This window comes from Erythrolamprus reginae, chromosome 4 (genome assembly GCF_031021105.1).
Source record: "Erythrolamprus reginae isolate rEryReg1 chromosome 4, rEryReg1.hap1, whole genome shotgun sequence".
Taxonomy (NCBI): Eukaryota; Metazoa; Chordata; class Lepidosauria; order Squamata; family Dipsadidae; genus Erythrolamprus; species Erythrolamprus reginae.
This window is the reverse complement of record NC_091953.1, coordinates 114,101,475-114,126,688: the sequence shown is the minus strand read 5'-3', so window position 1 is coordinate 114,126,688 and position 25,214 is coordinate 114,101,475. Positions and strand designations below refer to the sequence as shown.

The 25,214-nt window shown below is 39.4% G+C and overlaps 1 protein-coding gene across 1 annotated transcript; it reads right to left on the bottom strand.

Moving 5' to 3' along the window:
* Positions 1 to 253: 253 nt before the first annotated feature.
* Positions 254 to 23,708, bottom strand: SLAIN1 (SLAIN motif family member 1). Its single transcript, XM_070751863.1, has 8 exons — positions 23,196 to 23,708; positions 18,373 to 18,512; positions 9,935 to 10,084; positions 6,835 to 6,984; positions 5,810 to 6,157; positions 3,444 to 3,599; positions 1,855 to 2,149; positions 254 to 549 (listed from the first exon to the last, which is right to left on the bottom strand). Exons 1-8 carry the CDS (start codon positions 23,696 to 23,698, stop codon positions 474 to 476), a joined length of 1,818 nt encoding a protein of 605 aa, XP_070607964.1. The 5' UTR covers positions 23,699 to 23,708; the 3' UTR covers positions 254 to 473.
* Between the last annotated feature and the right edge of the window lie 1,506 nt (positions 23,709 to 25,214).

The following is a 25,214-nucleotide window of genomic DNA, read 5'->3' as shown; positions in this document are numbered from 1 at the left end:
ACTTTAAACCCCTAAAGTGCAATTTCTCATAGATCATTACACACCATGTTTATTTATTAAAGTTTATTAAAAAAATATTTATTAAAGTCGGATGAAAGTTTGGCGATGACATATGATGTCATCGGGCGGGAAAAACCGTGGTTTAGGGAAAAAACCCGCAAAGTATTTTTTAATTAATATTTTCGAAAAACCGTGGTATAGACTTTTCGCGAAGTTCGAACCCGTGAAAATCGAGGGAACACTGTATTGCTCAGCAACCAAAATTTCAATCCCAACGGTGGTGGTAAGTCTAGAACGATCTGTACTGCTTTTTGCTTAAGCAGACAATTAAGTGCAATATATTTAGTGACAATGATAAGAACAGAAGAATAACAAAGAGTCCTAAGTCATAGCTCTCCTACAATTATATTTACCCAGCCAGCTGGGTAGGAGATCTGAGCTATTTTTTGAACGGTGTTCAGATTGACCTGACATCAATAACAGCCATCTCTCCAATTACCATCCCGTAGAGTAGTAAATGAAGAAAGAGGTTTCGGTGGCTGGAGGAAACTGTTAAAAAACAACAACAACACAAGATAAGCATAAAATAAGGCAAAGTCCCATGAAGAATTAAACACACGTGTATTGCTATCTTCTCCACAAGTTGGAGTTGACATACCTCTCAGATGAAATCTCGCAGAATGACCCTCTAGTTTTTAGCATCATCAAAAGAAAGATTTGGCTTAATATACTGCACACATCCTTTTTTATTTAAAAGAACATTTAAAAAAAAATATCTTTATTGATTTTCGTAAAAAAGACAAACTAGACATACATACATTTAACATATATTTGGGGTTGCAATTACCCCACTTGTTTTAGAAGCCTTTTTAATACATCCTTTAATACATCCTTTTTTATTTAAAAGAACTTTGTAATGAGTTTTCAAACATGGGACAAATTGGTCTTCCTGTTCTTTTCCCAAATCTGTCCAGATCCACAAGACACTTCAAATGTTTTGCTAGGGGAAAAAACTGAGCAGTTTTGTGCCAGGAATAGTGTGTAATCTTGTGCTGAAATGAAGCTACTTTTCTTTTCTCTATGACACAATACTAGGACAAGGGGGCACTCCCTAAAGCTCATAGGTAAGAAAGTGAAGACAAATAAAGGTAAACTTTTCTTTTCTAGATAAGAACCGGTTGTTCAAGATTTTTTTGCCTCTTCTCAAGAGCCATTTTCCACTTACCAACCCGAGCCTCCGAAACTGTAACCGGAAAAGGCAGAGAGAAGCCTCCGTGGGGCCTCTGTAAGAATCTCCTGGGAGGAAACAGGGCTGGAAAAGGTGGGGAGAAGCCGACAAACCCAAGCCTCCGAAACTGTAACCGGAAAAGGCAGGGAGAAGCCTCCGTGGGGTCTCTCTAGGAATCTCCTGGGAGGAAACAGGGCTGGGAAAGGTGGGGAGAAGCCGACAAACCCGAGCCTCCGAAACTGTAACCGGAAAAGGCAGGGAGAAGCCTCCGTGGGGTCTCTCTAGGAATCTCCTGGGAGGAAACAGGGCTGGAAAAGGTGGGGAGAAGCCTCCATGGGGCCTCTCTAGAAATCTCCTGGGAGGAAACAGGGCCTCCACTCTCCCTGTGGTTTCCCCAATCACACACATTATTTGCTTTTACACTGATTCCTATAGGAAAAGATTGCTTCTTCTTATAAACTTTTCTACTTAAGAACCTGGTCACGGAACTAATTAAGTTCGTTAAGTAGAGGTACCACTGTACTTGATTTTACGCATCTGTAGACTTCATGGCAGAACTTTAGGGAGTGGGAATTATTATTTCAAGGTTATAAGCTCAATTTCTCCTTCAACAAATGTATTCTTACCTTCGAATTGGCTGTGCAATTTTGCTCCTGGGTATACTGCTTCCACCTATGGCCAGGGAAGGCCTAGGAAGGCCACTACGAGTTACAATATTTGTGTTTGCAGTCTTGTTTGGCACTGGAATGCTTGTACTGGAATGCATTTGCAAGCTACTGTTGGACAACGCCAGGCTGTTGCCGCTATTACTTCCTTGAACTGTTGGACTCACATAGGCCATAGCTTTGAGGGGCTGCCTGGCAGATACTGGAAAATGCCCCACACTGTGGACTCTGTGTTGAAGTTGCCCCAGTGAAGGAACTAGAGAGAGGAGAAATAGGAAAAAAAACAAACCTGAGACCTATCATTGAAGAGGAATGTAAATAATTCCTGACAGTGACTTCACATATTAACACGAGGAAGTAAATTATTTAAACAAATGTACAATGTAAAAGTGTATTCAGATGCTCAGTTATTGTGTAGTTCTTTCTGTTGTTTTTGGACCTTTTTGTATGAAATTCAGGCATGCATACTCATGGGGAAGGCAAGGGGAAGAGATGAGAAAATATATACTGTATCAAAGACTGTTAACAGATGCACAACATAATGATAACAGAAAACTGAATCTGGAATCAATTTGCATTGACTTGAAGAACTACGTCCTTAAGTCATCATTCATTGGATCATTGCCTCCTGGACATCAAATCTTAGTGCATTTGGGAATTTTACAACTACGTTAACAATAAATGTATAAAAAGAAAATAGAAAAATCCCCTTAGTAGATATTTTTTGGGAATCCTATTTTTAGTAACATAAAATAAAAGTACATTTAAAATAAGAACAAAATAATCTCCGTTAAACCATTTCCCTGAATATAAAGCTTCAATGTAAAGTTTGTCTCAATTTAAATTTTAATTCTTTTAAAAAAATATTTTTAATTGAGTTTTTTGAAACAGAAAGCATAAACAAATACAGTGGTGCCTCTACTTACAAACGTCTCTACTTACGAACTTTTCTAGATAAGAACCGGGTGTTCAAGATTTTTTTGCCGCTTCTCAAGAACTATTTTCCACTTCCAAACCCGAGCCTCCAAAATTGTAACCGTAAAAAGCAGTGAGAAGCCTCCGTGGGGCCTCTCTAGGAATCTGCTGGGAGGAAACGGGGCCAGAAAAGGCAGAGAAAAGCCTCCATGGGGCCTCTCTAGGAATCTGCTGGGAGGAAACGGGACCGGAAAAGGCAGGGGAAAGCCTCCATGGGGCCTCTCTAGGAATCTCCTGGGAGGAAACAGGGCCTCCACTCTCCCTGTGGTTTCCCTAATCACACACATTATTTGCTTTTACATTGATTCCTATGGGAAAAATTGCTTCTTCTTACAAACTTTTCTACTTAAGGTCCTGGTCATGGAACAAATTAAATTCGTAAGTAGAGGTACCACTGTATTCTAAAGTAGTGTCCCCCACTTAAAATCCAGGGCCTTGCTTGCTTCTATCAATCTCAATGATCTGCCATAGGAGCTGTAGAACAATTGGATCCAAAGATTCAAGATTAGTAAAGAATGTTAATCAACAGCTTTCAATACACAAATTTTAAAAAACAAGAACATTTTCATACTTACTGGAAGACTGCATTCTGGATACTCCATTACTGGCTCCGTGCAAGTTGGAATCAAAACTTAGGCTGTTCCTCACAGAACCTGTAGGATTACTGTTTGTATTGACAGTAAGAGTACTCGGCATTCGAGCTAAGTTAGGCATGCTTCTTCGGAGTTTGTCTGCAGCAAAAGTTAAGACATTTGCATTGTCCAAAATAAATCAGGCATGAATTTAAAAAAGAGAAAGTTCTTTTGGATCAAGTCAAAAGGACCAATCAATGTGGGATTAACAGAAGGACTAAGCTGGTCAAGGAAGCTAATAATGGCAAAATCTTACTGATTTGATTGTGCCATGCCAATTCTTATGGCAGTAAATTAACTTAGAAAATTCCAACAATACAGTGTTCCCTCGATTTTCACGGGGCATGCGTTCCGAGACCACCTGCGAAAGTCGAATTTACGCAAAGTAGAGATGCGGAAGTAAATACTGTACACCATTTTTGGCTATGGACAGTATCACAAGCCATCCCTTAAGACTTTAAACCCCTAAATTACCATTTCCCATTCCCTTAACAAACATTTACTCACCATTATTACTGGTACTCACCATTGAATAAGACACAGTGATCCTGATATTTATAAACATAATTATTTATTAACAATAATTATTATTTTTATTTACTTGCAAAAATTATTAGTTTAGTGATGACATATGACATCATCGGGTGGGAAATAACCGTGGTATAGAAAAAAACCCCGCGAAGTATTTTTTGATTAATATTTTTTGAAAAACCGTGGTATAGGCTATTCGCGAAGTTCGAACCCGTGAAAATCGAGGGAACACTGTATTCTTTTCATAGTAGGATGCTATTTTTGAAATAGGAATAATGGTGATTGTGATATTCCAAAAAAGAAACAGAAAGAATTTGCCCTATGTGGCTCTGTCAATATTGTGAATGCAAGATTCACACCCAAACTCAATCTTCCCTTCTTCATGTTTCCTCTCCTTTCTGGTCCTGACTTGCTTGATCAGAAGGGTGGTAGAAAACGTTATGTATTAATCTCTAACTCAATTTTTGTGTCTTCCCAACTTTGAAAATTAAGTCTGTGCTAACCAAACAAGTCAGATGTATTCGAGAGTCATGCTTTTTGCCCTTAAAGAATTTTAGCTCTGCTGCAGAGTCCCAAAATAGTCACAATATGCGGTGAACAGATTTAGCAGTTTTCAAGCTGTACAGGCCTGAAGGAAGGGAAAATGATGTATATCGTGTGTAGAATTAAGCCATAACCTCTCAGATCATAAAACAATCTAGTTCAAATTATAGTTAGCTATAATTTTTATGCCTTATTGTCAGTTCTGACATGGTATTTGCCAGGTGTACTGAATTGTAAAGCTGTCAAATACTGATTCTCTCTCTCTCTCTCTCTGTATTATAGTATTTGAGTTTTACAATTAAGACATATATATTTTTTCCAAAATTAAATTAAATAAAATTTTTAATGCAAAAAAATAAATAAAAATGAGCCAGCAGCATCTATTAATCAGGGTTGCCTGAATAATATGCATTTTACTGAGAAGCATGGATTTTGATCCTTCATTTAAATTAACCTTCCTTTCTTAATTCCTTCCAATTTTATTAGAATCCGTTAGGATGGTTGTGATGACTGAGACTGACAGGTTTGCAAGAGCTCCACTTGAAACAGCAAATTCATACTACTAAATATAGGAATCCTCTTTTTATAGAGGAGAAAATGTGTGTGGCAGGTTAAGTGTGCTTGAGTGGGGAAATACAAACCAATCAAACAAACAAACAAATAAAAAAATTGAAGAATGGGCCATATATGGAAAGAAGGAAACTACTTCCAGAATATTAAGCCTTTATGAATTATTTTAGGTATATAGTGTTCCCTTGATTTTCGGGGGGGATGCGTTCCGAGACCACCCACGAAAGTCGAATTTCCGCAAAGTAGAGATGCAGAAGTAAATACACTATTTTTGGCTATGAACAGTATCCCAAGCCTTCCCTTAACACTTTAAACCCCTAAATTGCAATTTTCCATTCCCTTAGCAACCATTTAGATTATTACTCACCATGTTTATTTATTAATGTTTATTAAAAAAATATTTATTAAAGGCAGATGAAAGTTTGGCGATGACATATGATGTCATCGGGCGGGAAAAACCGTGGTATAGGGAAAAACCCCGCAAAGTATTTTTAAATTAATATTTTTGAAAAACCGTGGTGTAGACATTTCGCGAAGTTCGAACCCGCGAAAATCGAGGAAACACCGTATTATCAAAAAGAAAATAACCCGCTAATATTACAGTGTGTTCAGGATCAGATGTAAACTGATGTCAAGAAAAATTCACACAAGCCAGCCACTCTTACCTCCATTAATTCTGCTTGATTGAGACTCCAGAAGATTTGGGGGTTGAGGAGAACAAAATGGCTGCTGCTGATTATTACTGTAGGGAAAATATGGGGAAATTGGGCTCCTCCTACAGTCCCGTATATTGGAGAAAGTTTGGGAATGGGGAATTCCTTTTTGGAAAGGAGAGCAACGGGTGAGTCGAGGCTGTGGAGGGGGCAAGTGGTCAAATTCTTCTTCCTCATCTTCAAGGCTGTAACGATCAAATTCCTGATCGCAGCTGATCCCTTTTTTGATCAAAGGAAGCGATACACCGGAACTGTTTCTTGACACTGAGGTTGAAGTTGAAGCATAGTCTTGCCTCAGGCCTATAAAGGAAAACAAGATCCCAAAATACAAAGTGGTAAAAGTCATACCTCTAATAATAATATTAATATAATTGCATTATTATTTTAATCTTGCCCGACAAACCATGATCAAAGAAGCAAGAATTTATTTATTTGTTTGTTTGTTTATTTAGTTAGTTAGTTAGTTATTGGATTTCTATGCCACCCATCTCCAAAGACTTGAATTGTAAAGATTTCAGTAATGTTTCTTTAATATGAGTCTGGCTAAATACATACTTTTGGAAACTGTAAGAGGAAACTTCTCACCCTTATTTATAACCGAGTTCACTAAGACAGTCTGTCTGGATTCTTTGAAACACTTTGTCAGACTCTGCTGCAAATTTAAATCTCTAAATAGAAATGATCCTTGTCTCTATTTGTTGAGAAAGGTATAGTTTTATCAGAAGTCAAGTTCACTGAGAATCACGCGCCAAAATCCCTAAGTTCAACTTTGCCCTCCCATCGCTGCCTCCCCGCCATGTCCTAAAAACCAAAGTGATGTATCACATTTTCAAATTTTAACTAGACAATTTTTAAAAACTCATCTTCTACAAAATCATATTATTTTGCAAAGGTCAACCCTTTTCGTCCCCCCTAATCAGACAGCAAAAAAACCCCCAACCTCATTTAGAAGAAGGAAAATAAAAATGTCAACATACTTTCTTCTTGTAGCCGGGCCATGATCTGGACATCTGTGAGGTCTTGTAGTTTATACCCCATGGAAATGGAATCGTCTTCTAATTCCGAAGTGCTCAATTCACTGTCCAGAGATGACTGGGGACTAAGAGGGGAGCTTCTAGAAAGGCAATCTGTTGAAAAACATTAAATCCATAAACATTTCATTAAAAAATAACAGCACTAATTCATACATTAATTTATTAATTAAGAATGTGACTGTTCTATACAGTATATCTGCATTATTCCAATATCATAAATACAGTAGTCCCTCGCTATACCGCGCTTCACCTACTGCGGCTTCACTTCATCGCGGGTTTCTGAGGAAGTCGATCGGCAGATTTAAACAGCCCGCCGAACTCGATCGGCAGGTTTTTCAAAAATATATATATATCTAAAATTGTAAATACTGTATTTAAATACTGTATCTAAAATAAATACTGTGTGGGAAGGGTTTATAAACACTTAAAACAATGAAAACTTACCAAACAATTACAATATAAATACTTAAATAAGTACTATCAGTCGATAAATTCCCCATCGCGGATTTCACCTATCGCGGCCAGGTCTGGAACGTAACACCAGCGATAGGTGAGGGACTACTGTATCTACTTGGAAGAAAGACTTGATGACACTATAGAAAGTGCACAAACAACCCCTTACCACCTAAGGATATGCATACTTTGTAGATGATTAGGAATGTGCATCTCAGCACCACTGTTTTATATTATTCATTAAATAGATCCTCTTGTACAAACCTCAAAAAAGATGCTACTGCCTTGAGCTGAATTATTTAAATTCATAACGCAGGTGAATTTGCTTGAAAGTTCAGAAGAGTGCACAAAATGGCTATAAAGTGCTGGTGAATGGTTAAATATACTGTGTTTTCCCCAAAATATGACCTACTCCGAAAGTAAGTCTTAGCTTTATTTTTACATGTGTACCTAATATAAGCCCTGCCTCCCAAATAAGCCCTAATTAAGACCCTCGTTTTTCGCTGGGGATCTGTTCCAAGACCACCCATGAAAAACAAATTTCCGTGAAGTAGAGGAAATATTTTTTTAATGTATTTAACGAGTATTCGAACTTTTAAAACCCACCCTTTGCATTAAACAGCCATTCTATAATGTTTCTCAGCTGGAACTACATGTGATATCCTACCAGTTTCTTTCATAGAGTACAGTAGTACTGTAGAAGAATTTTATGGATTTTTAATGGATTTAAAATTTTCAATGGATTTAATGGATTTATGCCCCCTTTGAAAACCCGCGAAGTAGCGAATCCGTAAAAGATGAACTGCGAAGTAGCGAGGGATTACTGTACTTACCTTTGGACAGATGCAGCCAGGCCTTACATACCCAGACACCTGCCTTGCTGGCCCATTTCTCCTGCAGCTGGCAAGGCCAGCAAAGCTTTCCTAAAGGCCTTTGCAGCTGATAACAGAGCTCTGGATCATTTCTGGATCTGTTATCAGCTGCAGAGACCTTCAGGAAAGCCTTGCTGGCGTTGCTAGATGCTGAAGAGGCTCCTGGAGGTCTCTGACAGCAAAAAGAAGGTTAGGGGGTGATGGATGCAAGTGAGATGAATCAGTAGATGGCATTCCCCCTGAAAATAAGACCTGATGCTCTTTGGATGGAGATATATATATATATCTCCATCCAAAAGGCATCACACAGTGTTACCTCTATTTAAGAACTTAATTCGTTCCGTGATCAGGTTCTTAAGTAGAAAAGTTTGTAAGAAGAAGCAATTTTTCCCATAGGAATCAATTTAAAAGCAAACAATGCGTGCAAAGCCATTAGGAAAGAAATAAAAGCTCGGAATTTGGGTGGAGGAGGAGAAGGAAGAAGGACAGTCGCTGCTGAAGGAAGAAGGTGAGGGGAGGGGAATCAACAAAATCCAAAACTTTAAGGCTTTAAAAAAAAACCAGGGACTCTGAGGCGGCGAGGAGGAGTACGCGCTTCCCATACACTCGGTGGGAGGCTGCCTCCCATACACTGCGCCAGAGAGAGAAACCCAGGGGGAATGGCAGGAAATTGGCCGTGCCTTTGTGCCGCTCAAATTTCAAAAAGGAAACTGTATACTCCTCCCATATTTGGGTATACCAGGGTGATTTGACAGAAAAAAAATATGTATGTATGTATGTATGTATACATTATGTATATGTATATAGGTTTTGGCATATAGAGGGATGGCAGCTCTGACCACGCTTTGTTCATCCTAGCATGAAGCCGAAAGCACCAGTCCGAAGATGACGAGTGGGACCTTGTCGAAACGTTGCCAAGATTATATCAATCTTACATGGGAAAAGACCCAGATATATTATACAGTAGTACCCCTAGATACGAGTATAATTGGTTCCAGAAGGGAGCTTGTATGTCGAGCAACTCGTATCTGGAACAAATCGCTTTAAACTTTGTTTTTCCCCTCCGAGATAACCAAAAGCAAGGATTCTTGCCCCACCTAGTGGACGCTCGGCTCGTATCCCGAATTTGAGCTCGGGTCTGGAACAGAAATTTCTCTCCCCTCGTGGCTCGTATCTTGAAATACTCACATGTGGAGCAGCTCGTATCTAGAGGTACTACTGTATATATCTCCACCAAAAAGGCACTAGGTCTTATTTTCGGAGGGAATGCCATCCACTGACTCATCTCACTAGGATGCATCCCCCTCCCCGCCTTCTTTTCTTTGTCAGAGACCTCCAAGAACTTCTGCAGCTGGCAAGAATATATATAAGACCTGGTCTTATTTTCGAGAAAACACAGGTACTTCTTCCAAATCATTTTCAAAATATTCAGCCCATTTAAACACTATGAATTAAAAGTGGTATTGCAGTGATCTCTACTCATTAATTCAATACAAACAGGAATCCTATCATTTCTTCACATTAAAAAAGTATAACAAAGAAACAAAAATGAAAACTGCAGTACGGATTTGTTTTAGATTTGGGATTCCTAGTTATTTTCGGTCTATTCGTAATTTTCCTTACAGAAAACAGGGTCCTTAAATACACCGTCTGTAAACCTACAGTGCTTGGCCTTAGAGAATATTAAATTGCTAGGTTAGTAAGAAAGTAGGCATTACCTGTTTGTTCAGGTGTTAATATTGCTTTGCTGAAGGTTTTAGGGAACGCAGGGCTGTTAAAGCTATTGCTATATGGAGTAAACCTTGCAACAGGATTATAAGGAAAAGCCAAGGATACAGATGAAGAGAAGAGACTCCGCCATCTACTAGCTGTTAGTAGGCACAGAAAAGAAAATATCAGTTTCTATTTAGCAACAGAACAAAACAGCCTTTCAACTAGAAAAATACCTGACAATGGGTGTGAACCAATACCATAGAACAGCACTCACTAGAGCAAGATTTGAGCAGTTAGATTCTATGGTTAGATACGGACAATTCCACCAAGGACCATATTTTGAGAGAACATGCATTTGCGGTGCATCAGAAATAGAAGACATTGCACATGTGCTACTCAATTGTAAACTATACTGCTCAGTAAGACCTCAGTATTTACAGCCCCTACTTGACAAAATCATACACTGGGACTGTAATAAACAATTATATTTTCTTCAGGGTACAAATATATATGTAATTTCCAGAACCGCTAAGTTTATAGTCAGGGCTGTTCAGATGAGAATACGTTTTATAGAACATATTGGGGTGGCATGCAAAGGAGATGAACTCACTTAAGAATATTTTATATCAGTATCTTAGATTTGTTTAATACAGTATAATCCTTTGCACACGAGTTATATTCTCATGTTTTACTACTCAATTTTAGCATATTATACTGCATTTTAACTTATTCTTTATTCAAATTCCCTCTCTTTTAGCCAATTTTATTGTATTTTAACCAGTCACAGTTTTATGACGACCGATGTGGTCCTTTTCCTCGCTTTGATATGGTTGATTGACTAATCAAATAAAGTTGATATCGATTGATATTAGGAAGTTAATATCACCAGAAAGATCAAACAGTATTGATGTATGTACATCTAGTGAGATAAGTCTCACTGGAGACAGGAAATTTTATTCCCAAATCAACTGATGTATGAGAGATTTATTAGAAGTATTTGCTGTCCATCTCATATTAAAACAAGATGTCATTTGCATGGGAGCTAATCCCACTAAACTGATAGAATGCCAATAATTTTCTATAGGTTGGAAGGAAAAAATCCTGTTTAAGATAAATAAACAACCACATTTTGAGGCAAAAGGTTCAAAAGGGGATCAAGGGTTTTTTCTTTTCTTAATTTTTTTCTCTCCCATACAATACAATTTAATGCTGAACATTTTAAACACTTCTTGGTACCAATATTTACCTATAGAAATTATTTAAATTGAAATTTCACAGTAAAATAAAGGATGTGAGAATATTATTATTATAGACAAAATTAGTATACATACCGAAATAAAATTTTTAGAAGCTGTAGTTTTGTTAAACACTAAAATCATTGTTATTGCATGCAGAATAACAAAGTTGTGTTTGGAAAATCATTAGTGAGCTTTTAATTATCACAGAGGAAAGGTTTTCAAAACACAATATTATTTGGATAAATTATTGATGACAAACTTGAATGAGTGAAGTTTCATGATAAGCCACAGATTCACTTGCCCAGTAGCCAATATAAATTGCACCCCATTTTTAAGCTTTTAAGTCAATAAATATAAATATTTCTTTTCACCAAAGTGAAATTTCAAGTTACACAATTACAATTTTTAATGCAAACATACACACTCCAGAGCAGTTATTTTTCCATCATGCTAAATGCCAGATTGGTATATAGCCAGGGTGGATAAAAACTGGTTTTTAAATCATATTTTTTATTTAAATCAATTTTTTTAAAATCAAATTTATTTTAATAAAATGTTTTTGGAGTAAAAATCTATTTAAAATAGTTTTCTATTTAGGATACATTAATAATTTAGTTTATTCAACACGAAATGGAGCTTAGTTATGTAGTATGAGGCTGTATATTCTGCAGTATTTATATTTTTGGTAAACTCATTCAATGAATCCAAGCTCTGCAAGAAAAATAGGAAACTTTCATTTTGTTTGCAATTAATACTATTAAAGATTCTAACTATCAACAAGAATGAGTCCTTACGTTTAAAGAGCACCTGTCATTTCAGATCCATCATGGCAACACCTGTTAGCGGGCATCCACTCACCTGCTGCCCGCCACATCCCTCGCTTTGTTGTGTCATTGCCAGCCATCCCGTTACAATTAATGGGACAGTCGGTGAGTCAACAGCGGGTCAGAGGAGGAGTCATTGTTATTATTATTATTTATTTATTTATTGGATTTGTATGCCGCTCCTCTCCGCAGACTCTGGGCGGCTAACAACAATGATAAAAACAGCATGTACAATCCAATTAGTAAAACAACTAAAAACCCTTATTATAAAAACCAAACATACACACAAACATACCATGCATAATTTGTAATGGCCTAGGGGGAAGGAATATCTTAACTCCCCCATGCCTGGCGATAAAGGTGGGTCTTGAGTAATTGGTGAAAGACAAGGAGGGTGGGGGCCGTTCTAATCTCTGGGGGGAGTTGATTCCAGAGGGCCGGGGCCACCACAGAGAAGGCTCTTCCCCTGGGGCCCGCCAAACGACATTGTTTGGTCGATGGGACCCGGAGAAGGCCAACTCTGTGGGACCTTATCGGCCGCTGGGATTCGTGCGGTAGAAGGCGGTTCCGGATGTATTCTGGCCCAACGCCATGTAGGGCTTTAAAGGTCATTACCAACACTTTGAATTGTGACCGGAACCCGATCGGCAACCAATGCAGACTGCGGAGTGTTGGAGAAACGTGGGCGAATCTAGGGAGCCCCATGATGGCTCTCACGGCCGCATTCTGCACAATCTGAAGTTTAAACTTGATTTAAATCTTGATTTAGATTATGATTTAAATCGTGATTTAAACTGACTTGATTTAATCAAATCCGCCCTGTGTACCGCTAACGATGGACTGAAGCATTTACCCAAATTGTGCATGCACATATATGAAAGAGAACACTTGAACACGTCTTCTTGATCTTATTTAAAGGAAAGCCAAGAATAACAAGAGCCATTTTTAAGACAAATTTCAATCTTTTGTCCTCTTCATTAGAAATCATAAAATGTAAATGCCTTTAAAATGAAAAAAGGTCTTTTGTGCCTCTGGACTGGTGTCATAACAGTCTTGATCCAAGGCCATCTCCTTGTTACTCCCAAACGCAGTCTGCAGCCCACGTGTAAACAGCGTTCGTTATTTTGCCACAATTGCGCCTTTGAGAAGACTCACAGTGAACAAAGCTACTGTTTTTGCAGCTGGGATTCCAAGTAACAAAAACACGGCATTTGTGGGGAGAAAAAAAAACCTGGACGAGGACACACAGCATGTTCTAATCTAGAGCTATTCGCTGTTCTTAGGGAAAGTGTGATATCTATTCCAGTCAGTTTTAACAGGAGGGCTTTCAACAGGCACAGGAAAGGAAAAAGACTATGGATCTTCTGTTCTTTTTATAAAAGTAATTAGCTGTACCTGGCCACACGTTGTTGTGGCTCAACCTTGGAGGTCCTGTAGTCTAACCCCCTGCTCAATTTATTCAGAATAACAGAGTTGGTAGGGACTCTTTAGCCCAGCGGTCACCAAACTACGGCCCGGGGGCCGGATGCGGCCCGCTGAGGTCTTTTAACCGGCCTGCGACAGCACACGAGATTTTACCGATCGATATAATAAGAGGGAGAAATAGAGAGGGAGAGAGAAATGAAGAGGAGAGATAGAAAGGGAGAGAGAGAAAGGGAGAAATAGAGAGAGGGGGAGAGAGAGAAAGTGTGAAAGATACAAAGAGGGAGAGTTAGAAAGAGAGTGAGTGAGAGAAAGAGAGAAGAGAGAAAGAAAGAAAGAGAAAGAGGGAGAGATAGAGAGGGAGAGAGAAAGGAAGAGGGAGAGATGGAAACAGAGAGATAGAGAAAGAGAAAAATGAGAAAATGATGGAGGGAAAGAACGAGGGAGAGGAAAATGAAAGAAATGAAAGAAAAGGAAGAGGGAAGAGAGAAGCGGAGAGGAAGGAGGGAGGGAAGGAAGGAAGGAGAAATGGAGTTTGTTGATTTAAGTTTAAATTTACTTGTTAATAAAAAAGTATAAATTATTTTATTACTTAATTATTAATTACTTAATTACTTATTACTTCTTCTTTATTTTAAATATTGTATTTGTTCCCATTTTGTTTTTTACTTTAAATAAGGTATGTGCACTGTGTATAGGGATTTGTTCATAGGTTTTTTTAATAGTCCGGCCCTCCAACAGTCTGAGGGACAGTGAACTGGCCCCCTGTGTAAAATGTTTGGGGACCCCTGTTTTAGCCTAACTTCCTGCTCAATTTATGCATAAGAACAGAGTTTGAAGGGATTAACATTAGTGAGCAGGGTGACATTTGGACATCTCTCTCTCTCTCTATCTCTCTCCCCCTCCCTACCCCCCCTGCTTTGAGATACCGGCATGACCCATCTACCAAAAGACGATAAGAGCAGTCTACTCCACCGGGTTCTTGGTTCCACCCAAGTATGCAATACTTAGGAGGCAATCCACTCTATGGTTCCTTTATGTTCTGAGGAGAGTTTCCTGTGGCAGTTGAAACAATTATCAGCAACCAATCAAAACGTGCCTCCTATGTTTGTCACTAGTCTCCATGCCAAACAACTCCCTGTTTTTTCACCATCCAATCAAAACATGGCTTCTATGTTTTTTACCACCCAATCCTATGTTTTTCACCATTTTTACCTTTCACATGTGTGACATCTATAGAATATATGTATTTAAAAAGGGCTGTGATCAAATGCAATGCTGTATCAAAATTTTAAAGCAATTGGTGAAGAACTTTCGGAGATTTGACGTCCCGAACATAGGCACTTTTACATTTTTATTAATAAAGATTTGAGAATAGAACTGAGGAAGGAAGTGGTGAAAGTCAGAAGTATGAAAAATGTGTTTAGGAAAAGTGTTAAAAGTGTAGTGTCCCATGCCTTCCTTCCTTCCTTCCTTCCTTCCTTCCTTCCTTCCTTCCTTCCTTCCTTCCTTCCTTCCTTCCTCTTATATTCAACTTAAGTTGCTTCCAAATACAGTAACTCACTATTCTGTCTAACTTTGGATAGGCAGTTCCCTTTAGATAGCTTTTCACTCTTAATACAATCCAATTTTTTTGGTTTGGTGCATTCATCTTTCTACAGAGTTTCCCTTCTACTGACAGTCTGACAGACTTCCTATCCTGTGTTGGGTGTTATCTTATAGAAATCTATTGGTTTCTTTTTCTTTAAATCTTTCTCTGTTGGCATCTCTACTTCAATGAGTTGCCAGTCAAAAGCAGGGCATCTGCAAGTTTGCAACATGGTAGATGCAACCACGCTATTGAACTATGGCCTTTAAAAAAATATACATATTTATGTTGTGCAGGACTTTATGCAGTTATAGGTACCATCTTGACTTTGGGCTAACTTTGCATTGAAAGTCCTTTGTTAGTCCTACTTCAGGTTGAGAACAAAATTTTCATTTTCTATCTGTAGCAGCCTCTCAAATACTGGAATAATGCTATCATGTCCCTCCCCCAGTCCTTCTTTTTTCCAGACAACCAAACCCAAATCCTGCAACTGTTCTTCATATGTTTTAGTTGGATGCAATATTCCAAGTGTGGCCTTACCAAGGCTTTATAAAGTGGCGCTAATACTTCATGTGATTTTGATTCTATGCCTTTGTTTATACAACCAAGCATTCCTTTAACGTCATGAAAATTAGAGAGAATCCTATTTGAGCAGGTTTCTCAAATTATAGTTCCTCCTTGCAGTCATTTAAAAAAAATCTAATTGCTGTCTTAGAACAGCTCTTCTTCTTGTCCCTCAAAGTCATTCCTCCATTATATATTAATACCTCCGGAACCGCCTTCTACCGCACGAATCCCAGCGGCCGATTAGGTCCCACAGAGTTGGCCTTCTCCGGGTCCCGTCGACAAAACAATGTCGTTTGGCGGGCCCCAGGGGAAGAGCCTTCTCTGTGGCGGCCCCGGCCCTCTGGAATCAACTCCCCCCGGAGATTAGAACAGCCCCCACCCTCGTCTTTCGCAAATTACTCAAGACCCACCTTTATCGCCAGGCATGGGGGAACTGAGACACCTCCCCCAGGCTTTTATATTTTATGTTTAGTATGCATGTGTTGTATGGTTTTAATTGTTGGGGTTTTATATATACTTTTTTAAATATTAGATTTGTATTACTATTATATTGTTTTTGTTATTGTTGTGAGCCGCCCCGAGTCTTCGGAGAGGGGCGGCATACAAATCTAATAAATTATTATTATTATTATTATTATTATTATTATTATTATTATTATATATTAGTTGTTGTCTGACAATTTGGAGGCATTTCATAATGATGGAGCTTCAGAACTTCGTGAACATTTTGCATTCCTTCCCGATATCCGATTCAAGGCAGCTTTTCCAATGTAGGAGATATTTTAAGTGTTCGTGCACCAAGAATTCATAATATACTCCACCTCATATTAATCTTACCCATCCACTAAAAATGCAGAGGAGAGGAAAGTGCTGGATATCAAATAATGAACATGAAATAACTGGGGAAATACAAGTTAAATTTCACTGAAGCAGGCGATTCGTAAAAAGAAAGCTGGCTCTGCAAAATGGACAATGAACCTTGGAGTCAAACTTTTTGATAAGTGAGAGAAATGCTTAAGAGGAAAACCAGATCAAAGTTCTCATCACAATCGTAGTATGATCTTAATACAGCCTTGGTCAAGTCTAACTGTTTCTCTAAAAGAAACTATGCAGCCTAGATAACACCAGAGGCTTAAGGAACAGCTGTGTTAGTACTTTTACAAAGCCGGTATCCGTAGACATGTGGATAAAGTTATACAGGGAATTGTTACAGACAAATTTTGTGAAAGGCAATAAATTGCCATGTTGATAAGAGACATACTGTAGTAGCTGAATAAATGTGTTCATATCTTGTCTGCTTCTAATTGGTTCCTTGGTCTTTGCCACAATCATAGTTTCAACATACTGTCAATATTGCACATATTTTACAAACAATTATTCTGAATAAAGTTCTATCTGGTTCTATTCATTTGAAGATATTTTCTGACAAAAGAACAAACACATCGTATAGACTATTTGTGAGACTGTCTTCTACCGTATATCTCCCAGCCACCAATAAGGGCCCACAGAGTTGGCCTTCTCCGGGTTACATTGACTAGGCAGTGTCGGTTGGCGGGGCTGCAAGGGAGGGCCTTTTTTGTGGCAGCACCAGTTCTCTGGAACCAACTTCCCCCGGAGATTCATACGGCCTCCACCCTGCTGGCTTTCTGGAAAGCCTTAAAGACCTGGTTCTGCTGGCAGGCATGAGGTTGTTGAGCAATTAATACACCTTCCAGTTCCGGCCACAAAAAGTGTGAATGTTTTTATTAAGGGGTTTTAATATGGTGTTTTAAAATTATTTTTAATGATGATATTTTATAGATAGATAGATAGATAGATAGATAGATAGATAGATAGATAGATAGATAGATAGATAGATAGATTAGATAGATAGATAGATTAGATAGATAGATAGATAGATAGATAGATAGATAGATTAGATAGATAGATAGATAGATAGATAGATAGATAGATAGATAGATAGATAAAGGGACAGTGGCATTAAAATGAAAACTGTTCATAAACGTGCATCAGACTTTAGCTGTATTTCAAAATAAACATAACAAAGAGCTTTGAAATGTGTCTTAAAATCATGGGACGTGAAGCCAACAAAAATTCCAGAGTCACACAAATTCCTAATCTTTATTGTATAAAAATATATATACTGTATTTTTCGGAGTCCAAGACGCATCTTTCTCCCCTTAAAACAAAAAAATATATACTGTATTTTTCGGAGTCCAAGACGCATCTTTCTCCCCTTAAAACAAAAATATATATACTGTATTTTTCGGAGTCCAAGACGCATCTTTCTCCCCTTAAAACAGACTAAAAATTTGAGTGTGTCTTATATTCTGAATGTAGCTTTTTCAAAGTTTTTCCCCCCAGTCCTAACGAGGTGCTAATGATCTTGAAGGATTTTTTCATTGCTACTCCGAAGTTTTTTTTCTAACCCTAAGTCTTTGCAGGCTCTTTTCATTGCTATTCCCTCTGAAAAGTTTTTCCCCCCCCCAGCCCAGGGATATTTCCCCCCCCCTGGGGATAAAATGATGTGCTGAAGCTGACCAGACTAAGGGTGCTAGCTAGATAAACACCTGGTAGGTAGATTTCCCCCTCCTATTTTCCTCCACCAAAAGTAAGGTGTGTCTTATACTCTGGTGCGTCTTATACTCCGAAAAATACGGCGTATATAAAATATATAAGCACAGCTCCATACAGAACAACATTCAAATGGCTAATGGTACATACTGATATCTAACCAACTACAATCAACAATAAAAGTTTTAGTTGAAAAAAAACAACGAAATAAATCTTAAGAATAGAATTACCTTGCTCCAGCCTGAAGCACAAAGAACGCTTGGCAGCTTCCATCTCGGGGCTTGGATTATCAAGAACATGTCGACACCACTGTAGGGGAGTCAATGACTTTTCTTGCTCCAAGATACCCTTAACAGGTGCAGCGTATAGCCTAAATAGAAGCAGAGAAAAAATTTTAGGGGCATATTCTTTGTAGTGATGCTAGCTGTAATTTTCTACCTTTGGTGTTTGAAGATGAATTACAAGTCATAAAACGATCCAATGTTTGAAGCATATTTTAAACAACATTAGTTTTAGCCTTTCCTAAATCAGGCTCATGTAACTATACTGCTCAAAAAATAAAGAGAACACTCAAATAACACATCCTAGATCTGAATGAATGAAATATTCTCATTGAATACTTTGTTCTGTACAAAGTTGAATGTGCACAACAGCATGTGAAATTTGATTGTCAATGTTACTTCCTAAGTGGACAGTTTGATTTCACAGAAGTTTGATTTACTTGGAGGTATATTGTGTTGTTTAAGTGTTCCCTTTATTTTTTTGAGCAGTGTATTTATTCCTCCAAGAAAGGAGAGAGCAATGTATGTGCATTAGTGAAATCTTATGGCACCAGATGTTCCAGAATTTTAGTCATAGTCTGTTGTGGTTATAAGTCAAAGCACCATATGACTGGACCCAATTTTAAATGACAACCATTTTAACAATGGCCTTAAAGTGGCTCTTTACAACTGTGGTGGTGTAGTGGGTAGAGTGAAGTTCTGCAGTCACTGCGCTGGAGTGTTTGCGTGGTTTCTGTCCTCGGCCTCTCTCGGTAGGAGGTTGGGTTCCACTCCAGTGTGAGGATGAAAGCACTCATGATTCATCAGGAAAGTAGGAACCGGAGGAGTCCTAGCAGATGCAGTGAGCTCTTTCATCCTCGCACTGGAGCGGAACACGACCTACGCGGACTGGTCACAGATAGCAGGCGGGCCGCCCCTTGCCCAGGTCCACTCTGGAGGGAGAAATGGCCTTCTCCAAGGCCAAAAGTCATCTGGCACATATGCATGCTGGAGCTGACAAAGGGCAACATCTTGTGTGCCCTCCGACATGGCTACGCATGCCACCTGTTCGCCATAACAGTTATAGGCTATGCAAAAGAGACCAACAATTTGCTCAAAAGAGAATAAGACTACTGTACCTCCCCGCCAGTAGTCAGCACTCATATCAGCATAGATTAACACATTTAATTTCACACCAACAATCAAGTAAGCAATACTTCAATCAAGAAAGTGCCAAAGAGCCATCAGTAAACAGCCCAGCCAAGAATCCCTAAGACTGACAGACAGACAGACAAGACACCAAAATATAAACAGACAGCAAACACCCCTTATTGCTGTTTGATTTAGTATTTAGTATTTATTAGATTTGTATGCCGCCCCTCTCCGAAGACTCAGGGTGGCTAACAACAATATAAAAAGACAATGTAAACAAATCTAATATTAAAAGACAATATAAAAAACCCCAATTTAAAGAACCACTCATACATACAAGCATACCATGTATAAATTCTATAAGCCTAGGGGGAAGGGAAATTTCAATTCCCCCATGCCTGACGACAGAGGTGGGTTTTAAGGAGCTTGCAAAAGACAAGGAGGGTGGGGGCAACTCTGATATCTGGGGGGGGAGCTGGTTCCAGAGGGTTGGGGCCGCCACAGAGAAGGCTCTTCCCCTGGGTCCCGCCAAACGACATTGCTTAGTCGACGGGACCCGGACAAGGCCAACTCTGTGGGACCTAACCAGTCGCTGGGATGATGTTACTTAGTTATGATAATGAAACAGCTGCAAGAAAACAAGCAAGATCAGGCAACACCAAGGACCCATCATTTCAACCCTGAACTACAAATATTCTCCTTTATTGTTGACATTCTCTACTCATTAGCTAGTTTCTTTTCATGGTATGGTTAGAATTAGCTTCACAAGCATTAGGAGATTTTTCTCTTGATTTTCAGGTTTACCATGTCGAGTTCTTTTAAATGTTACTCAACTTCTTAGAAGCTGCAGCTGATGATATATTTTTTTAAAGTATCTGGTGAACCAGTGGGGTTCCACTGGTTGATATGGATGCCTTTTAACTCCCCAAATGGGTACTTAAATTCCAGAATATTTTACAAAACGTAATTCTTAGCAAATTGTTTAACTTTGTGCAAAAGTAACACAATTGTATGTAACTTAAGTTTGTGGGGATGTTAGAAATGTGTCCTTTTATAGACAGATAGTGTCATATTAATGGCTGAGATTCTAAAAAAAGAAGCACTGATTGTATGATGTAATGAGGAATATGAAATATACTGCTCAAAAAAATAAAGGGAACACATAATAATAATAATAATAATAATAATAATAATAATAATTTATTAGATTTGTATGCCGCCTCTCTCCGAAGACTTGGGGTGGCTCACAACAACGATAAAAACAATATTAAAATGACACAAATCTAATATTAAAAAACTAAAAACCCTATCATAATTAAAAACCAAACAGCACATACATACCAAACATAAATTATAATAAGCCTGGGGGAAAGATGTCTCAAATCCCCCATGCCTGGCGGTATAGGTGGGTCTTAAGTAGTTTACGGAAGACAAGGAGGGTGGGAGCAGTTCTAATCTCCGGGGGGAGTTGATTCCAGAGGGCGGGGGCCGCCACAGAGAAGGCTCTTCCCCTGGGGCCCCCCAGACGACATTGCTTAAATAACACATCCTACATCTGAATGAATGAATATTCTCATTGAATACTTTGCTCTGTACAAAGCTGAATGTGCACAACAGCATGATTGTCAATCCGTGTTGCTTCCTAAGTGGACAGTTTGATTTCACAGAAGTTTGATTTACTTGGAGTTATATTGTGTTCCCTTTATTTTTTTGAGCAGCGTATATTCCTGAAATATAAATGGTATTTGATATGAGAAACAGGGAATGATGTTTCTTTTTTTCTGCACAAATCTACATGTTTTCTTTGGAAGCATTTTAAACTCCACAAGAGGAAGTATCAGAAGGCATATTTGTAAGAAAGCGAAAAAGTGTGAAACAGCATTCTTTCTCCAAATTTCTCTACTCCCTCTGAAAAGACTAAGGATTTCTCCTAAAATGACGGCAGTTTTACTAACAATGGAGGAAAACCCCCATCAGCTTTGCTGACTGTTGGAGTTTATACCTTTTCTGCAGTATGTCAGAAATGATCACCTCCATTTTCATTAGTTTTGCATTCGCTCATGCTGCTTTAGATCTATTCAGAAATATTCTAGGCGGGCCATACTATCACAAGGGTTGCTGACCACAGTACTGAAATCCACGTGCATTTTCCCCAAGCTATGAGATTTCATCCCTCCCACTGTGGCAGTAATATTACCCATTCATCTTCAACTCAACATCCGTTTCAAACATGAATGCTAAACTGCGAGCTCCAGACTGGCTTTTATGATGAAATCCCCAGCTTTTCCCATTTTATCATTTCTTCCCTACATTACAGCAGGACAGTAGTGTAGTTTGCAACTGTCCCATTTCAATCAGCATCAACCGAGCGACTTAACTGACACGCGGTGATTATTTTTTGCACAACACAGTCAAAGCAATTCCGCAGAGCAAGCAACGCTAACAAATCTCAGTTCCTTCGCTCCATGCCAAGTTCCTTTTTAAGAATTTGCACTCGTTCCCATTTTAAATGCATAGGCACCTTCCTGCCTGGCATTTGTCCACCAATGCAATATAAAGAGAAGCAGGTTGGAATGGAGGGAATTGCTTGGAAAAGGAATGGTTGGGAAAAAAATCAATGAGAGAAAGGGAGATGTTCAGAGAGGGAGAACCCCTGTAAAATGATGATGGTGATGATGGTAATAATAATAATAATAATAATAATAATAATAATAACAACAACAACAACAACAACAACAAAACTAAATAATAATAATAATAATAATAACAACAAAAAACCAACCAAATAATAATAATAATAATAATAATAATAATAATAATTTGTTTCCGATTATTGATCTTCTTTGATCAGCCAGTCCAAGTTCAGTTATCTTTGAGTCAGGGCATACTTGTTTCCACAATTGGTACATCCTTTTTGTGATACAAAATCCAGCATATAAATCTCCTTTGCTGCGTATTAGTGATTTTTGTGAATAAAATAATAATAATGTCTATGGAGAAGGGCGGCCTACAAATCAATCAATAATAATAATAATAATAATAATAATAATAATAATAGATATTGTGATACAAAATCCAACATATAAATCTCGTTCGCTGTGTATTGCTGTCTTTTGTGAATAAAATAATAATGTCTATGAAGGGTGGCCTAGAAATCCAAAATAATAATAATAATAATAATAATAATAATAATAATAATAATAATAGAAATTGCGGTACAAAATCCAGCATATAAATCTCCTTTGCTGTGTATTACTGTTTTTTGTGAATAAAATAATAATAATGTCTACAGAGAACGGTGGCCTACAAATCATGATGATAATGATAATAATAATAATAATAATAACAACCACCACCATCATCATCATAATTGTGTGATATGAAATCCAGCATATAAATCTCATTTGCGGTGTATTGTTTCTTGTTACATTAGTAGTAGTAGTAGTAGTAGTAGTAATGATTATGATGATGGTGGTTGTTGTTGTCAATATTATTATTATTTAAAAAAAAACAGAGTCAAAGGGGATTTGGGCAGCCAAATGCTGGAAAAGTGAGCTTTGGATAAATAAAATAAAATAAGAAGAAAAAGGGAAAGAAGAGCCAGGCGGGGGGGGGGGGGGGTCGGGCAAAAGATACCCTACCAGGTTTCCTCCTCCTCTTCCTCCTCTTCCTCCGCCTGGCACCGCTGCTGCTCTCCTCCTTCCATGTCTTCCCGGCCGCAGCCCCGCAGCCTCCGAAGATCCAGGATTTCCACCTCATCCAAAAGGCTGGCTGGGGCCAGAAGGACCGAAGGGGCGGCGAGGGCTTCGTGGGCTCCGCCGGCGGGGGATGGCTTGAAGTAGACGAAGGGCTCGGCTTGGCACACCAGAGCCGGCGCTGGGCTCGACCTGCCGGCCGGAGGGGAGCTGCTGCGGGGGACCAGAGGCGAGGCGGCTGCCCCCACCAGAGTGCTGCTTGGGCACGGGCCAGGCGCCGAAGCCACCGGGGAGGTGGCGACGGCGGCTCGGTTGCGCAGCTGCTCGTTCTGCTTCTCCAGCTTGCGCACCAGCTCCTGCAGCTTCTTCACCTCCAGCTCGGCGCTCATGGCGCTCACGGCGCCCGGCTTCACCTCCGCCACCATCGGCTTCACCAAAGCGGCCTCCATAGCCGGGAGGCGCCCGGGAAGCGAGTGCAAAAGGCGAGCCTTTCCCGGACAAGCGCGGTTCTCGTTCCCCGCGGCGCAGCAGCAAACCACCTCCCCAGCAGGAGCACCTCACCGCGCGGGCCGGGCAACCGCGCAGGCGCAAGGAGGAAACAAAGCAGGGCGGGGAGACACCCTTGCGCTGCGCAAGGCTGGGCGGCGGCGGAGGGAGTTCGTGAGGGGAGTCTCTCTCTCTCCTTGCCCAAGATGAGGGAGTGGGAGGGGAACCGAAGGGATGGCGGGATGGTGGTTGTGGGGTGGGTGGGTAAGGTGCGGGGAAGCCCTCCCGGACTTCTCCTTCGCCGTCGCCGGTGTGGCGGGAATGTTCTTCTGAGGCGTTTCTTTCGAGGCGGAAAATAAATGGCGCGCGGGAATTGGGGTGGTGGTGGTGGTGGAGGTTGTGTCTTGCTCGATTCGAAGCGGGTCGACTGGTTTTTATTTTATTTTATTTTCTGCCAGACCGTTTTTTCTCTTCTTTTGTACACGGATGCATCCGAACTAGGCTGTGTTGTTTTTTCATTTTTGTCATCTAATATAAGCGGGGTAGATGTATACTTTCGTATTTATTGATATGTTTATCCTGTCACGGCTGGGTAGTGCCTATTTGAAGTGGTGAGCAAGGAAAACATTTGCAAGGAAGACAAAGCTATACTGTTCTGTTCTATTCTATTCTACTCTATTTTTTCTATTCTATTCTATTCTTCTCCATCCCTTTATCCTTTACCCCATCCCTTTGTAGCAATAGCAGTAGCATTTAGACTTAATATACTGCTTCATAGTGCTTTTACAGCCCTGTCTAAGCAGTTTACATATCAGTATATTGTCCCCAACAATCTGGGTCCTCATTTTACCCACCTGGAAAGGATGGAAGGCTGAGTCAACCTTGAGCGGGTAATGAGATTTGAACTGCTGAACTATAGCTAGCAGTTAGCTGAAGAAGCCTGCAGTGCTACATTCTACCCTACTCTACATTACTCTACCTTACCCTACCCCAGTGTTTCCCAACCTTGGCAACTTGAAGATATTTGGACTTCAACTCCCAGAATTCCCCAGCCAACAAATGCTGGCTGGGGAATTCTAGGAGTTGAAGTCCAGATAACTTCAAGTTGCCAAGGTTGGGAAACACTGCCCTACCCTACCCTACTCTACTCCGATTTGGGTTCTCTATGGGCCTAAGCCCATACATGGCACATATTTTGCAAACCACAACAGTGCTGTGATATTTCCTAACAGTGGGAAACATAGAAACATAGAAGTCTGACGGCAGAAAAAGACCTCATGGTCCACCTAGTCTGCCCTTATACTATTTTCTGTATTTTATCTTAGGATGGATATATGTTTATCCCAGGCATGTTTAAATTCAGTTACTGTGGATTTATCTACCACATCTGCTGGAAGTTTGTTCCAAGGATCTACTACTCTTTCAGTAAAATAATATTTTCTCATGTTGCTTTTGATCTTTCCCCCAACTAACTTCAGA